A 15412-nucleotide genomic window follows, 5' to 3' on the forward strand; every position below is an offset into this window, starting at 1 on the left:
AATAAATAAATAAATAAATAAATAAATAAATAAATAAATCTTTAAAAAAAAAATAAAAGTCACCCAGGAGGGATGCCTGAGTGGATCAATGATTGAGTGTCTACCTTTGGCTTAGGGCATGATCCTGGGGTTCCTGGGATCCAGTCCCACATCAGGCTCCCTGGAGGGAGCACATAAGAAGTAGAGGACTGCACACAAATATTACAGCATTTATCTTTGAATAAAAGATTACAAATGATTTTTTCTTCTTGGTGCCTTTCTTCATTTTTAATTTTCTATAATATGTGTGTATGGTTTTATTTTTAAAAATAAAACAGAACTACAAAGAAAATCCTGAGCTGGATTAACAGAAATTATTCTCTAAAGGTAGAACATTAATCATTGTGAAACCTGGCCATTTGGGGGCATTAAGGGCCTTTTCTTATCACATACTTCACCTTAAGAAACACTATCACTGAAATCAATAATCTCTAGCCTCATTATTTCATCCTCTAAAAGAATTTTTACCCAAGAACAGCTTCCTTTGGCACACTACAGCAACTGTTACCAGACTAATAAATAAAGTATTGTGAAAGCAATGAAAGACCAATTTTCTAACACCCCGTAAAAAATTAAAAATAATCAAAAATAGGCTCTCAAGAGAATCTCAGTAAGAAAATCCAAATTGAGTGATGGTTTTAGGTATATATCTTAAAGTAGAAATATGAAGCCATTATCATTTAAGTTCAGCTCAGAATTTGAACCCTAATGCACAAAATGAGAATCCATTTCTGCAGAGGAGTTGCTAGTATCTTCATCACAACAGTTCCTGAAATGGATCTGAGGCACACATTTGGGCCTGAATAAAAGGAATAACAGTGTGGTCATGAACACTTTTCCTTTTAAAATGGTAGACATGACTCTAGCCTCAAAATGAGAAAAGATTCTCTATCCCTTTTGTCAGGACACTGTTGATATAGTGACAGTCAGCTAGCCTATGGCTGAGCAGCTTTGGGTGGCTTTAGTTTGAGTGGACAAGCTAAGACATGTTTGAATCACCTTACCCACACAGCAGCCTGACCAAGAAAACCCTCTACATAAAAACAACCCCCCCCCCCTTTTTTTAACCCCATGGCTTGGAGGCAGTCTATGTGATGAGGACTCTCAAATGTTTATCTCCAGCCTGGACCTCTCCTTTGAGCTCAGACAGCTCCATGTGGATGTCTGATCATTATTTGGCATTTCATATGCCCAAAACAGAACTAATTACTTCTCCCATCTCCATCACAACCCCCACCACAACCACATGTTGCGCCATCCACCCCCATCCATTCAGTTATTCAGATCAAAACCTTGGCATCATTTCCATATTGCCTATTTTAACTTCTTATAAACATTTGTCAGTGTCTATAATGATCCTGTTTGTTCACATACCTTTTATTTCTCTCCATTAGAGTATCAGTCCTCTCAGGGCAGGAATGCAATCTGTTTTGTACAACACTACATTCCCAGCATTTAAAATAGTGCCTGACATACAGTAGGTATTCAATAAATATTTACTGCATGACTGTCTATTCCTATGATATTGCTTTCTTATTTTAGAATTTCCAATGATATTTTTAGGGATGTTCTGTGACTGTGGACAATTTACTTTTGGGGGAGCATTTGTTTCTTCATTTATAGATAGGAGGAATTAAATAACGTATAATTTTCCTACTTATGCTAAAACTCCATAACTCTGTGACCAAAGGTTACTTGACATAAAATATTCCTTTCCCATTCAATTCACCATGTGGCTTCCATTTAGCTTTTTTCTTATTGACATATACATCAATGTATATGTAATCATAATTCTCAAAGCACTTTGGTTTCCATTATTTCCTCTGACACTTCAAACTCTTGGAGCCTTACATTTATTATTTGCTTTTTTTTTTTTTTTAATTTCTATTTTATAGATAAATGACTACAAGCTCAGAGAGGGTAGATGAGTTGACCAAACACACCATGCATCTTATTTCACTTAACCAATCTGTTATGAATAAAAGTTCTTGGCTTGGATAATACTTTAAATATTTTTATAGTTTATGGTATATATCAAGGAATTATAATAAATAAACTTCCTCTGAATTTTTTTTTTAATTTTATTTATTTATGATAGGCACACAGTGAGAGAGAGAGAAGCAGAGACATAGGCAGAGGGAGAAGCAGGCTCCATGCACCGGGAGCCCGACGTGGGATTCGATCCCGGGCCTCCAGGATCGCGCCCCGGGCCAAAGGCAGGCGCCAAACCGCTGCGCCACCCAGGGATCCCTGAATTTTTTTCAATAAACATTAATCATCTGTGTGTGGTTCAAGAGAGTGTAACAGTTTTCGAGTCTCCCAAGGATTTTGATTAGACTCCAGCCCAGCCCTTTCTAGAAGAAAAGAGAAAGCTACTAGCATGTTTTAGTTGAGTGCACAAGAGATGACAAAATCTACTCCCTGTCCATCCTGCAGTAGCACCTAATATTTCTCCCATTTGACTTATTCCTTTGAATAAAGGTATTACCTCCAGAAAGTCCCCGGAGTTAAACAGGAATACAGAATAATCAGAAATACTTGGGTTCAAATCCCCACTCCATCATTTACTACCTTTGTGACTGTAAAAATGTCATAAGCCTCCTTTTCTTCACCAGTAAAATGTACTAAGATTAACTACTTCTTAAGAAAAGTATAAAATTAAATTAGATGTTGTAAATTGGTGGCAGGTATATATAGTACACACTCAGCAAATGAGAACTCCTCCTCCTCCTGGCAACTTGGAGGAGTAACATATCAATCTAATCACACCTTAACAAACAAGCCTTAAGAAAATGGAAAGAGGAAAAGGAAAACCAAGATGAGTCTAGAATACAGTATTGAGTAAACATTGCAAATGACTAAATTAATTATAGACAGGTACTAGCTCTACATAGTTTGATAAAAGCAGTGAAAAACTAGACTTCAAATATTCTTAGTGCAAGAAAATTACACTTTAGCCCCAGAAGAAAAGCTGGCATTTCTTTGTCAATACTGAATTTATTTTCCTATAACTTTCTTGTAGGACCATTTGGCTCCTGGGTACCCATTGAATCCTCCCACCTGTCAGCTGGTTATTTAATATCCTCAGGTCTAGAGAAATTAAAGGAGAATTTTCTCCAGTCTAATTCAAATCTAGAATCTAGAAAGAAACAACTGGGTAAGGGAGAGGGTTTTTTTAGTAGCCATGAAGAATGCTCTCTCTTGCAAACATGAGTTTTGAGAAGGACTTTTGTGCCAGACAAAAGAAACAGAAAACTAAAGAACTGAAAAGCATGAGTACTGCAACATCTCAAAGGCTGGATCAGAATATCTTTTAAAGTCTCTTTGATCTCCAAGATTCTATAAACCTCCCCGTTTAAACCTTCCTTCTAGGGATGCCTGGGTGGCTCAGCAGTTGAGTGTCTGCCTTTGGCTCAGGGTGTGATCCTGGGATCCAGGATCAAGTCCCACATCGGGCTCCCTGCATGGCACCTGCTTCTCCCTCTACCTCTCTCTGTGGCTCTCATGCATCAATAAAAATAAAAAATAAACCCTCCTTCTAAAATAAATTCTACACAGTTTCTACAATTACCCTGTCTTCCTGCAATATGTCTGGGAAAGCTTGAGTTCAGTGGTTTGTGCTTTCATAACTGTCTAGAGGTATTTCTTGTGTTTTTAGTTTCAGAAGGTCATCCTATAGAAGATGCATTATGGAGGATGTATATTGACAGTAAGTAAGAAACTAAGCTCCTACAGAAAAGCACCTCATTTTCTTCCACGGAGGCCACTGAGCCCATTCCAAGGAAAACTATTCCCTATAGGGTTTTCCTCTCTCCTCTTCCCATCTTCTGGTCCACTTGACATTTCCCACTCAGAAACTCCACATTAGTACCATATCCACCCTTCCCTCTTCTCCACTTTACCACGCCTTGCCCTCACTCTCCAACATCATTCCAATTTATCTCACATTGTGCTTTGAAGGCCTCTGAATAAAAATCAAATAACCTTTCATTCCAAATAGGTGGGAATCCCTGTTTTAAAGGAAGCTGTAAACCTGGGAGGGCATGAGACTGGTTATCTTTAACCCAATAGTCCTATTATCTCCAAGCACTTCCCTTTTTAGCCTCACGGCAATCTTATAAAGAACTAAGAGGGATTCAGTGGGAATAATGCAGCAATGTTTGACTCAGAGAGTCGGGAAGCCTGGATTATGAGGAGAAGAAAGAGAAAAAAACAAATTTCCCAAAAGACCATAAGCCAAGCAGGCAAAGGATAGATATGCTGGTATAGGGAGAAGTTTTGACAAGAAGCCATAGGGGCAGATGCATCTCTCCGTAGGTCAAGGAGACTTAAACCACTGGTAGAACCCTGAAGAGGTTCTAGAGGCAAAGAGGGTGGGGTCACAGAGTACATGCTGCCACCTGGTGAAGTCAAGATTTGGCAAAAGAAGAATTTCTGTTGTGATGGGGTTTGATTATGTTAGGAATCTTCATTTTTCATGAAGGAGGGGCTTTCCAAGACTTAGAAAATAGGAGACAAAATCTTAAAGTCTGAGCCTTATGATCAGACATAAGTAGAAAACAGACCAAAGAAAAATGAGCTGACACAACAGAATAAAATGTTTCGTGCATTTAGCATTTGCCAAGTAATGTGAGACTGATGGTTTCAACTGTGTAGAGTTCTCACACAAATAGAAGTCTGTTATATGTTAAGCTGACTGGGTGTGCTAAAAACTAGTGACTATGGTGAGAAGGGGAGCCAGGGAAAGGAGAAAGCAGTCAGGGTGAGGACTGGGATGCTGCCCTCCAGAACCACTCTGCTGTACAGAAAGCTCCCTTCAGGGGTAAAAATGAAGACTGATCTAGGAGTCAGCAAATAGTGGAACAAGGAAGTCACCAAGAAGAGCCCTTAGCCAAACTGTGGTGACTGCCCTTTGACCCTCAGCTATGGGAGAGCAGAATGATGAAATCAGTTCATCCTGAGGCTCTTTAGGAAAGCTCAGTGCCCTGGATGGGGCTACCTGGGGCTCTGGCAATTCTGAGGAAAGTATTTTCCCACCAATTCCTTCAAACCTACCTTCCTAGAAAAGCAGGTAGAGGGGCTGATGAATTTTTGCATTTGGACCTACACATCAGAATGGTTTTCTTCCTAGTCCTAAGCTTCCTTCAGCCTTACCTAAAGTCAATACAAACTAGATCTATGGGGACTCCTGAGTGGCTCAGCAGTTGAGGATCTGCCTTTGGCCCAGGGCATGATCCTGGAGTCCCAGGATCGAGTCCCACGTCGGGCTCCCTGCACGGAGCCTGCTTCTCCCTCTGCCTGTGTTTCTGCGTCTCTCTCTCTCTCACCGTGTGCCTATCATAAATAAATAAAAATTTAAAAAAAAGATTATTCATTTACTTATTCATGAGAGACATAGAGAGAGAGGCAGACACGGGCAGAGGGAGGAGCAGGCTCCATGCAGGGAGCCCGACGTGGGACTCGATCTCGGGTCTCCAGGATCACGCCCTGGGCCAAAGGCAGGCGCGTAACCGCTGAGCCACCCAGGCCCGCCTGTTATTATCATTTTTAACCCAGTGGCTATTACGGCCTTAGAGTCAGAAAGCGAATCGCCACGTTTATCCTCAGAACCAGGAAATCCAACAGAGACACCCTGTTTGGAAGAGGCGTCCAAGGCCACGGTGAAAGAGCCTGTGGCCTCGGGTTGAGTCTTCCTCCCCAGGTCTGGGCGGCGTCCTCCGCGGCCGTCCCGACGACGGGCTGTGGTCGCGGGAGGGCCCTTCCCGGGAGAGGCTGTCCCAAGGGGCAGCTCCGGCCCGCGCTGCGGTCGGCGGCGGTTCGCACCTGCACGCGGGGCAGGGAGTGTTCACGGCGGTGAGGCCCCGAGCGGACGCCGGCCGGGTCGCAGCTGCTCGGGCCGGCGGGCGCGGGACAGGGTCATGCAGGCGGCGCCCGCGGCCCCCGCGCTCCGCGGCTGCCCGCACCCCGCCCGCCCCCGGAGCCCCCGCGGTGCGCCGCCCCCGCCGCCCCCGCCGCCAGCGGCCCCGGGACGCAGCCGCCGCGCCATCCGCGCGTCTCCGGGGACCCGGACCGAGCCCGCAGGTCGAGGACCCCGGGAGCAGGCCCCCGGAGCCCCCCTGCGCGCCGCCGTCCCGGCGCCCCCGGCGCGGCGCCCCACCCTCCCGCGCCCCGCCTCTCGCCCCGCGCCCTGCGCCCCGCCGCGTCCGCCACCTCTGCCGCGGCCCAACAGGCTGCCGAGGCCCCGGGGCCGCGGGCACCGAGAGCGCGGGCGGCCGAGCACCACGTGTCCCGCCCGGGCTGGCGCGGGCGGAGCGGGCCGGGCCCGGCGCCCCGAGCCTGAGCGCGCACCGGCCGCGCCGCCCGCTCGCGTGCGCAGCCGACCCCGGCCCAGCCGGGCCCCGGCCTCCCGGGCACGCGTGGATGCCTCCTCCTGGACCGCGCGATGGGCCCCTCCTGGGAGAGACAGGGTAAGACCGGGCGCTGGTGCGGATGCCCACGTCGGCGGCCAGGCCTCCCGGGCGCATCCTCGGACCTGCGCGGGTGAGGAGGGTATCAGGCGCTCGCGGGCGCACGGGAGGAGATCGCGGGCCGTGGGCACTCTCAGCACGGAGGCAGGGGCGACAGTGTCCCAGTTTGATTAGCCATGGAGGTGGTTGGGCTAGGCCCCTTGCTGGGCAGGCAGGGTGGACCAGGCCGTAGGTTTGGGATCTCCCTTTACTAACTGTCCTGGGGAGCGGAACTTAGAAATGGTGCGTTTTGATGAGGAAGGTTTGGTAAAGAATTGGTGCATCCAGAGAATCCTTTGGTAAAGAGTTGGTGCTATCCAAAAAAAAAGAAAGCCTTCGTAGATCTTTCCAAAGACGTGGATGGACGCCAAAGTCCCCAGACGACACTTTTCAACTTTCTGCTCTCTTGGGGACTTTGCATACAAATTCTTCGAGGTGAAGAGGGTGGACCGAATTTCCACCAATATGATGTTGAAGAGCTCAGGTGATGAGCTCAAAACTCCTCATTACAGGGTGACGTCAACAGGTTTGAATTTAAGATGAGTATATTGTAGAGAAAGAGATGGGCAAGCTTAATATGGCGCATAGGAAGAGATTATTAAAGCTTTAAGGGGAAGGAGGCACTTGGGAAAAACTGCTTCCCTGTTGTCTTTATGCTGTTCTACAGTGTGGAGCAAGGAGTGCTCTCTAAGACAGCAGGGAACTCCACTGCTAGGCTCCTTGCAGGTCCTCTGACCCCAGACCCTGGGCTGCAGAAGCAAAGAGCAGCTCCTGTGTCAATCTCCCTTCCCAGAAAGGGCCAAATGTGAACCCCAAGGTCCAGAATCTTCAACTTAAAGTTTCTGCTGCAGCATTGCGAGCTCAGATACATAGCCAGGCACATTTTAGGAATGTTGGCTTCCTCTTCCCCAGAGGATGCCCTTGGGAGCAAAGGGAGTCAGGTAATCCCAGTGCCAGGTTTTCTCCACCTGTGCATTTGGGAGAACAGTAGCCCCTGTCCCCATGAAAGATGGATCCAAGTCAGATCATGTTTTTATTTGCTTCAAATTTTAGAGCGGCAGTATATTATCATAATGCAGCTTTTTGTCACTTAAGTTGTTTGACAATGACACTATTTTAATGCAGAATACATTTAAATACATTCAGTCCTTGTTGATCTCCACATACTTAAATCATACTTTCTTAACTTGGTTTACATTTAATAATCTTTCAAGTGATATCATAATTGAGAACAGTAATCATGTGAGTTTTCAAATGCTGGTGCCCTTAAAAAAAGAAAGAGTCCAAACCTTCATTTTTATAGATGAGCTACTGAGGCTGTAGAAGGGAAGTGAATTGTCCAAGCATATGAATTAGCCAGTGACAAATTTAGAACCAGCCACCTCCTGACACCCAGTTCTGTGGTTTTCTCATATTTTAGTAAAAATGTGTAAAAGATATGCATAAATAAGTAATTTTACAGACTACTGATTGGCAGGTCTTAGAGATGTGTGTGATTATAAAGAGGTGTCATGAAAGAGACCTGAAATAGTGATGATGAAATAGTTGTGATGATGAAATAGTTGTGTATCTTGATTGCGATGATGGCTATATGAGTCTATATATGTGATGAAATATCATAGGTTTACATACACATTGCACTAATAATGTCAGCCTCCTAGATTTGATATTATACTATAGTTATGTAAAATACAGTCATTGAGGGAAACTGGGTGAAGGATATAGGGACTTCTCTACTATCTTAGAAACTTCCTATGAATCTATAATTATCTCAAAATAAAAAGGCTTTTTTTTAAAAGTACTTTTGTAAGTGCTTCAAAATCCAACACTGACTATTTTGCTAAATCTGAATTGTACACAAAATTCCTTGCTTTGCTGTATATGCTATTTTAAGTATGTAATACAAACTAATACCTGCATATTTGCTCATTTCATATTTTAAAAAACCATGTGTACTTCTAAGGTTTATCTGCTCATGCTAGAACATCAGGATATCCTGGAGATACTAAATAGCATCTTACAAGAGATAGTAATTTAAGGTAATTTATTTAAAATTTTGGAAAATAGGGAGACCAGTTTTGAGCTCATCACCTGAGCTCTTCAACATCATATTGGTGTCACCTTTAAATAGTTATGTGCTAAAATAACAGGTGTTTTTCTTTCTTTTTATTTTCTGCATGAAAATACTGGGGTCTTAGATCTCAAATTGTCTTTTCTTGGCAGGATGCTTTCTGTGCTTCAGGAGATTAAATGGGTAGCTATCACCAAGCAGAAGTAATGAGAGGACATACAGTTCCTTTAGAAAGAAACTAATACTCATAATGACTTTTTCTTTATGAGAATTCAGGATTACTAATTAATTAAAACATCTGAAAATTTTTTTGTGGATTTTTAGAGCTACTTCATCAATTCCAAAATGAGATTTCTTTTATGGGGTGGCCAACATGAATGACAGAAGGCCTAGAACACAGTTCCAAAGGAGATGAAAAACTAAAGCTTTGGTGTAGTCTTGTAGACTATGCTCCTTCCTTGCAGATCCTGACAAAGGAAAGGAAAGTTCTTGTATACACACTTCTGATCAAAGAAATATCATTCTCTGGTGCCCTTGGGTGGCTCAGTTGGTTGAGCAACTGACTGTTGATTTCAGCTCAGGTCGTTATCTCAGGGTCATGAAATCAAGCCCTGCCTAAGGCTCAGAGGGGAGTCTGTTTGAGATTCTCTCTTCCCTCTGCTCCTCCCCCTGTGCATGTGCACGCTCACTCTCTTGCTCTCTCTCTCTCTCTCTCTCTCTCTCTCTCAAATAAATAAATAAATAAATAAATAAATAAATAAATATTTAAAGAAAAGAAATACTATTCTCCATGATAAGAGGAACTATCTCCAGAATAGGAAATATTTCCTAGGAGCCATTTCAAAAATGACCTATTATCCCTTCTAGAAAAAAGCAACTTTTATTAAGCTTTTTAAGTTATATACTATTCCTAAAAATACTTTCATTCTTTATTGGAGTGGAGCATCTCAGAAAATATATTTAGCTCTGTAGAAACTAGAAGCAACATTTTCTTTCTATAATTTATGGTAATGGCTATACAAGTTGTCTCTCAGGCTTAATCACCAAGTCATATATATGTGGACTTTTTTGGTCTCTCTTCTTACAGTATGTTAACCCAGTTTGCCTGAACTATAAGGCATTTGGTTTGGCATAGAAATGCCTTTGATAAACATCCATAGATAAGAAAACCTTTGCATTCTTTAAGTGAATTTTTAAAAACTTTATGAGAAAAGAGGGGTAGGTGAGTATGGAAGGACCATAACAGTATTCCTAGAAACGCTTTCAAGGAGCTTTAACTCCTTCTGTTCTGCTGGTTCCAAAATGAACTTTTATAGCCATCAGACTTAAGTGGGAATATTTACTCATCAAGAAAGAAAGACAGAATTGCCTGACTGGCTCAGTCGGTGGAGCATGAGGTTCTTGATCTCCAGGTTGTGGGTTTGAGCCCCAATTTGAGTGTAGAGATTACTTAAAACTAAAATTTTAATTAAAAAAAAGGAAAGACATTTACTGTAACAACATATGGCTTGCAAATGCATTCTTCAAGACTGTGATTCTTTTTTATCTAAACAATTTATTTGCAAGAGTTAAAAGACTCTGTTAACTTTGTTTCTCAAGAAATATCAGTATGCCTTGTGGGTAATTGAAAAATATCTTCGAAGACCTATGTAGCACAAAATCCATATTTGAGAAAAAAGAATATTCATTCTTTGATTATGATTGAATTTATATAAGGAGAAGTTAACTAAGTCACAACCTAAATATCCCAGTTATTTCTGGCCCTTTGTTTAAAAAAAAAAAACTAAGTTATTTACAAAATCAGATTGGGTTATTTTTAACACATGGTAATTAAAAAAAAAAAAAAGAACTTTTCTGGTAGTGCCTGGCTGGCTCAATATGTGGAGCACGTGGCTTTTGATCTCAGGGATGTAGGTTTAAGCCCCATTTTGGATTAAAGATTACTTAGAAACAAAACCTTAAAAAAAAATAAAAATAAATAAAAAAAAATAAAAAAATCTTAAAAAAATATTTTCTTTACCCTATTACCAATACAAAGAGAAAATCAAGAAGTTGAAATAGGACAGATTCATTTATAGGTCTATGACTAGACCACCTCATTTTGGAATTACAGTCTACGAAAGTTAGAGATTTAAAAACAAAGACAAGACGTTTTTCCTTAAGGAAGATAATACTATTGTTGGAACAGTCACTGCCAGGTGAAGATGATTTCACCCTTTTTTCTAATTTATTTAAGTTTATGAAAAGTTAATCAAAGATAATGTAGGACTTTGGTCTGCGGAGTCAGCAAAGTATTTAACATTTTGGTGCATGTGAAATACAACTATGTATATACACATACCTGTTGACTCTATATTCCATCTGGTTTAGCATTTTGTTCCAGTAGAGTGGCAATTGAATAATGAATATTTTAGAAAGAAAATGTGAATGAATGAATAAATGCATTAGGTAACAACACCTATTTGTCACAGTGTAATGTCCTGTTCACTCAAACTAATTCATGCCCTATGCTGAATGCATAGGAAAACTCCAGTATAAAGTTAGCCCACAAAGAGACACATTTATAGAATGTCTATATAATTTAATGTCCAAACTGGGGAAAATATAGAATGCAAACTCCACAGACAAGATATTTTTTTATTCCTGTTTTATTCCCAGCACTTAGGACAATGCTTGGCAATGCTAAGTTTTTAATAAAAATCTCAAATGAATGAGTAAATGAAAGAATACATGTATATGTACCCATAAGAATATTTACATTTATGAGAAATTATTAACATTAAATTCAAAATTCAGCCCCAGGTTATTTTTCCACGTGATCTTGTGAATTGCCAAATTGAGCGTAAGTAAAGTGAATACTTCTAGTACATGGGCAGTCCATTTCATCATTGGGAAGATCTAATTATCCTTATATTAAGATTAAATTTGATCTCACCTAATTGGAATGTCTCTACTGTCACCCTGCCAGAAATTCTTAATAATGATATCATGTGAAACCTTGCCAGATTCCTCACTGTGATCCATATGTTTTGCCATGCGTCCCAAGTTGGCAGCCTATGGGCCAGATTCAGTCTGCAGTTACATTTTGTTTTGTTTTAAAAACCAGAAGAGTATTCACTAATAAAAAGTTGCAGTTAGGACTTTTTTTTAATCAAGAAGATTTACAAAGAAATCCCAGATTTCTGGTTTCCCTGGAAAATAAATAATAAAGTTAGGGCTGAGTAGTGATAGCTAAGTACAATCTCTTTTCTTCACAGAGCCCATTACCATTCTACTTAATCGTACACTGAGCCATTTAGCTCATTTGTGTTCATTACCTTGACTAAGTAAACTTCTAGGTTTGTGGCTTGTCCTATTTCTTAGGTTTACTAGTCTTAACCCCATCTTAAAAAGAAAAAAAAATGAAGCTAGGCTTGCCTCAGTTTGGAGCCCAAGCTGATTTCTAAGTGTTACATTTGCTGTCCTAAGAGCTCACAGACCATCTTTTTATTAATTTTTGCCAGAATATTGCCTAATGTTTCATTTAGTCTCACCAATGTTTTAGAGACTCTTTAATTTTTGAAACTCAGAACTACGTACTTCCTTTCTAGATTTGTACCCTTTTGGTATCTCTCCTAATCTCCAAGACTCTTGAAAGATATTAAGCGTGTTATCATAATCCTATCTGTAAAAGGTGAGATTATAAAATATAGGACAGAATTTGTCTGTCAAATTAACTAAATACCTTCAGAGAAACTAGTAGCATCACTTGGCCTGAGCTTTAGTCTCCTTTGCCAAATTTTATTTTATCCTTTTTAGTTTGGAGATCGTTTTACTTGATAGAGAAATAAATGACTAGCTACAGAGTTCTGTCTTCCTTTAGTCACCTATTAGTGAACTGCAACAAAAAGTGATTTTCTACTTTTCTTTCTTCAAACATAATTAAGATGAATATTGTTTTCATTCTTAATATTTTTGGAAGTCAGAGTTCAAACTCAGAACTGGTCTTCCTGATACTGTGAACCACAGATACTTGCTGTATCAAGTGTTCTTGGAACCAGAACTTTGTATTTTCAATTTTTCACATTGATAATAATAGGATTTATTATCATACTATTTAACTCAGATTTTAAATTGATTAAACATCACTATTTTGTGTGATTCATGGTGATAATGTGAAGGAGAGATTACAAAATAATGTATACATTAAATACATGCAAAAATATCCTGAAAAGACCTTCTAAGTTGAACTTGTAAGATGAATATGGAGTGGGAAAAAAATGACAAGTTATCTATCTGTCTGAAACTATGGAATAAAATATGAACTTAATCTCAGAAGTGCACATATTTTCTTATTCCCTAAAGAAAACTGTAAACCTTTGGTGAACCAACCAAAGATAGTTACCTGAGTTTAAAACCATAAAAAATCAATTTAAGTTCAACTTACTAATGGTGAGCATTTCTTTCCCGAGGGCATAGCTAACATCTTTTGTAGTACAAGTGAAGAATGGGGTAGAAGGTAATATTAACTTATCCTCTCCCTTCTTCCTTGGTTTAACCTGTGCTCAGGGAAGCTCAATTCATAATTTCTTCAATTTCACACCATTAATACACATTAAGTTAACTCTAAAATGTAAAGTATAATAGTCTGAGTGACTAGGAGCCATTAAACCTAATGACACTTAAATGCATGTATCACAATGATGCATGTCTTTAGGAGGGCCATTATGTTTTTTCATAAGATAGAAGGGGATTGAAAGTATAAACTTTATGTTATCTAGATGAACATTCTTCTGTATTCATTTGGTCCTCAAAACATATTAAAATGGCTACTATAAAGTTATTTCTTACATTTTAACCTAAGGGGAACATTTCCTGTAGGTCCCAAGAGTGAGGCTGTTGTGCCTTGGCCTTTGTCCATGGTGCTGAAATTGGCCCCACTATAGGGTCAGATAGAGCAGGGGGAAACGATTGATTTTTCTCCCAATTAATGACTTATAAGAATATAGATAAGGATTAAAAATGAATGTATTGCTAAGCCTTATAATCAGCATAGCAATAAAATTTGCACATTTGGCAAGTCTGTGTATTTGAATAATGTGCAGCATGGAGGCTGAATTAGCAAATGTTTGTTTTTAACCCATTTGAAGTACACCTTGGGAATTTTCATCATTTTGTTCCTACACTTCCCTTTTCATTAAGAGATACCAACATCAGTAATATTTAGCAGCTGTCAATTTCTGTTTTTTTTTTCCCCAAAACTCTTCATTTTGGGTTTTCTTAGGTCCATCATAAGGCTTTCTCTCTTTGATTTGATTTATATTCCTCCAGTATATATATTTTAAAAAAAAAAGCATTAAAAATATTTGAAATTAAACCTCTTGCTTTTGATATATCATGTTAACACATGAATAAATTACATTGTTAGGTTTTATTTCCTTTTCATGGTCTTAACTTTCTCATAGCATTTTTTATCCCATTATGCTATGCCTTGATCTATATTTCACTGCCCTAAGGAATTTTTTTTTCTTTTTACACTACCTGCTTTTATCTGCCAATGAAAATTTTGCACACCAAGGAGAAGAAAGAGGTAAAAAAAAATTTCAAAGACACATCCTTCCCTTCCTTAGTGGACATTTGCAAAAAGTGGAAAATTTCTTTTCTCAGTGTCCCTAGTATATTTTTTAAAGAAGATGAGGTAATGTTAATGTTACCACAGATTTCCAACCATTCAGATTTACTAGTACACAATGGAGGTTCCATCTCTGGGACTTGTTTTTCCCCCATAAGGATATTTAAACTGGAATCTTTGTCAAACTGCATTGGTATTCTCCTGAACAAGCAGGAATATAAAGTGCAGCTTAGCATTAGCATTTTATTTAGAACAAAGGGAGGTGACCAGAAGCACCACCTACCAGTCTCTGGTTTCCCTTTAGGGGGTAGTCACTGCCATTTTAACTCTTGGGTTCATTTAAACAAGTCTCCAACCATTGGCTTCAAAATTGAAGCCTAATATAAGCTCTTTATATTTGCCTGAGCCAATGATTTTTTTTTATTATTACTTTCCCTTCTCAGTGAGTTTGCTTTTGGTAATGAGGGAGGAATATTTGTTTTGCTCAGGGGTTATATTTTTGTCAGAGTTCTTGTCATAAAAATTAAGGAAGACATAGTTAACTAAACCACATTTTATAAAATATCACTGATTTTTCCAGAAAAGCCTCGTTTTGGAGGTGGGAAACATCTAGAGGAAATTTAAGCTTCCAAGTGAGCATTTAAATAGCAAAGAATTTATATTGCCTAATTTATGATTACTGCAAAAAAATACAAATCATGTATTATAAAAATTTAATTTGTCATTTGGTAGAAGATAGCATTCCTTTTATCAAGCCATATAAAACTACCTGTGTTCTTTACTGTGAGAATCTCTGATCTGGTTGACAGGGAGAGAACTGCTAACTACAGTGGCATGTGGCCATTCCCACAATTGCCAGCTAGATAGCGTTGAGTGAGTAATTGAGTTTCAGTGAGTTTCTATCCAGAGTTTATTCCAGACTCGATAATTTTATAGTGCAGGCTTTGCTTTATGATGTAACTGAAAAATAATGCTCTTGGTCTAGAAGCACTTTAATTAAATTAATTAGAATGTGATATGTTCATTGTTTTGAGGTTGTACAAATTGAATGCTTCTGTAGCCTGTGAGAGTTTATACATGCTCTCCTAGTTGGGAACCGTCACAGATTAGGCAAAAAATGTCCTGTCTGCTTTAAGTAGAAGCACTATATTATTTATTGCTAAACTATCTAGTATGTACACTTTG

General features: G+C 39.7%; 1 protein-coding gene across 3 annotated transcripts in view; it reads left to right on the plus strand.

The window, feature by feature from the left end:
* Positions 1 to 6257: 6257 nt before the first annotated feature.
* The window catches only part of SYBU (syntabulin), a 111631-nt gene continuing 102476 nt past the window's right edge, over positions 6258 to 15412 (plus strand). The window contains exon 1 of one of the 3 annotated variants that reach the window (XM_072734034.1): positions 6258 to 6506. Coding sequence is in view for 1 of the 3 variants with exons in the window: in XM_072734039.1 (XP_072590140.1) it covers positions 6482 to 6506 (25 nt within the window). In the remaining 2 variants the exon portion in view is untranslated. The remainder of the gene's footprint in view (positions 6507 to 15412) is intronic. The other 2 variants (XM_072734035.1, XM_072734039.1) reach the window with 2 other exon arrangements.

The sequence above is a fragment of the Vulpes vulpes genome, chromosome 13 (assembly GCF_048418805.1).
Source record: "Vulpes vulpes isolate BD-2025 chromosome 13, VulVul3, whole genome shotgun sequence".
NCBI classification, from domain to species: Eukaryota; Metazoa; Chordata; class Mammalia; order Carnivora; family Canidae; genus Vulpes; species Vulpes vulpes.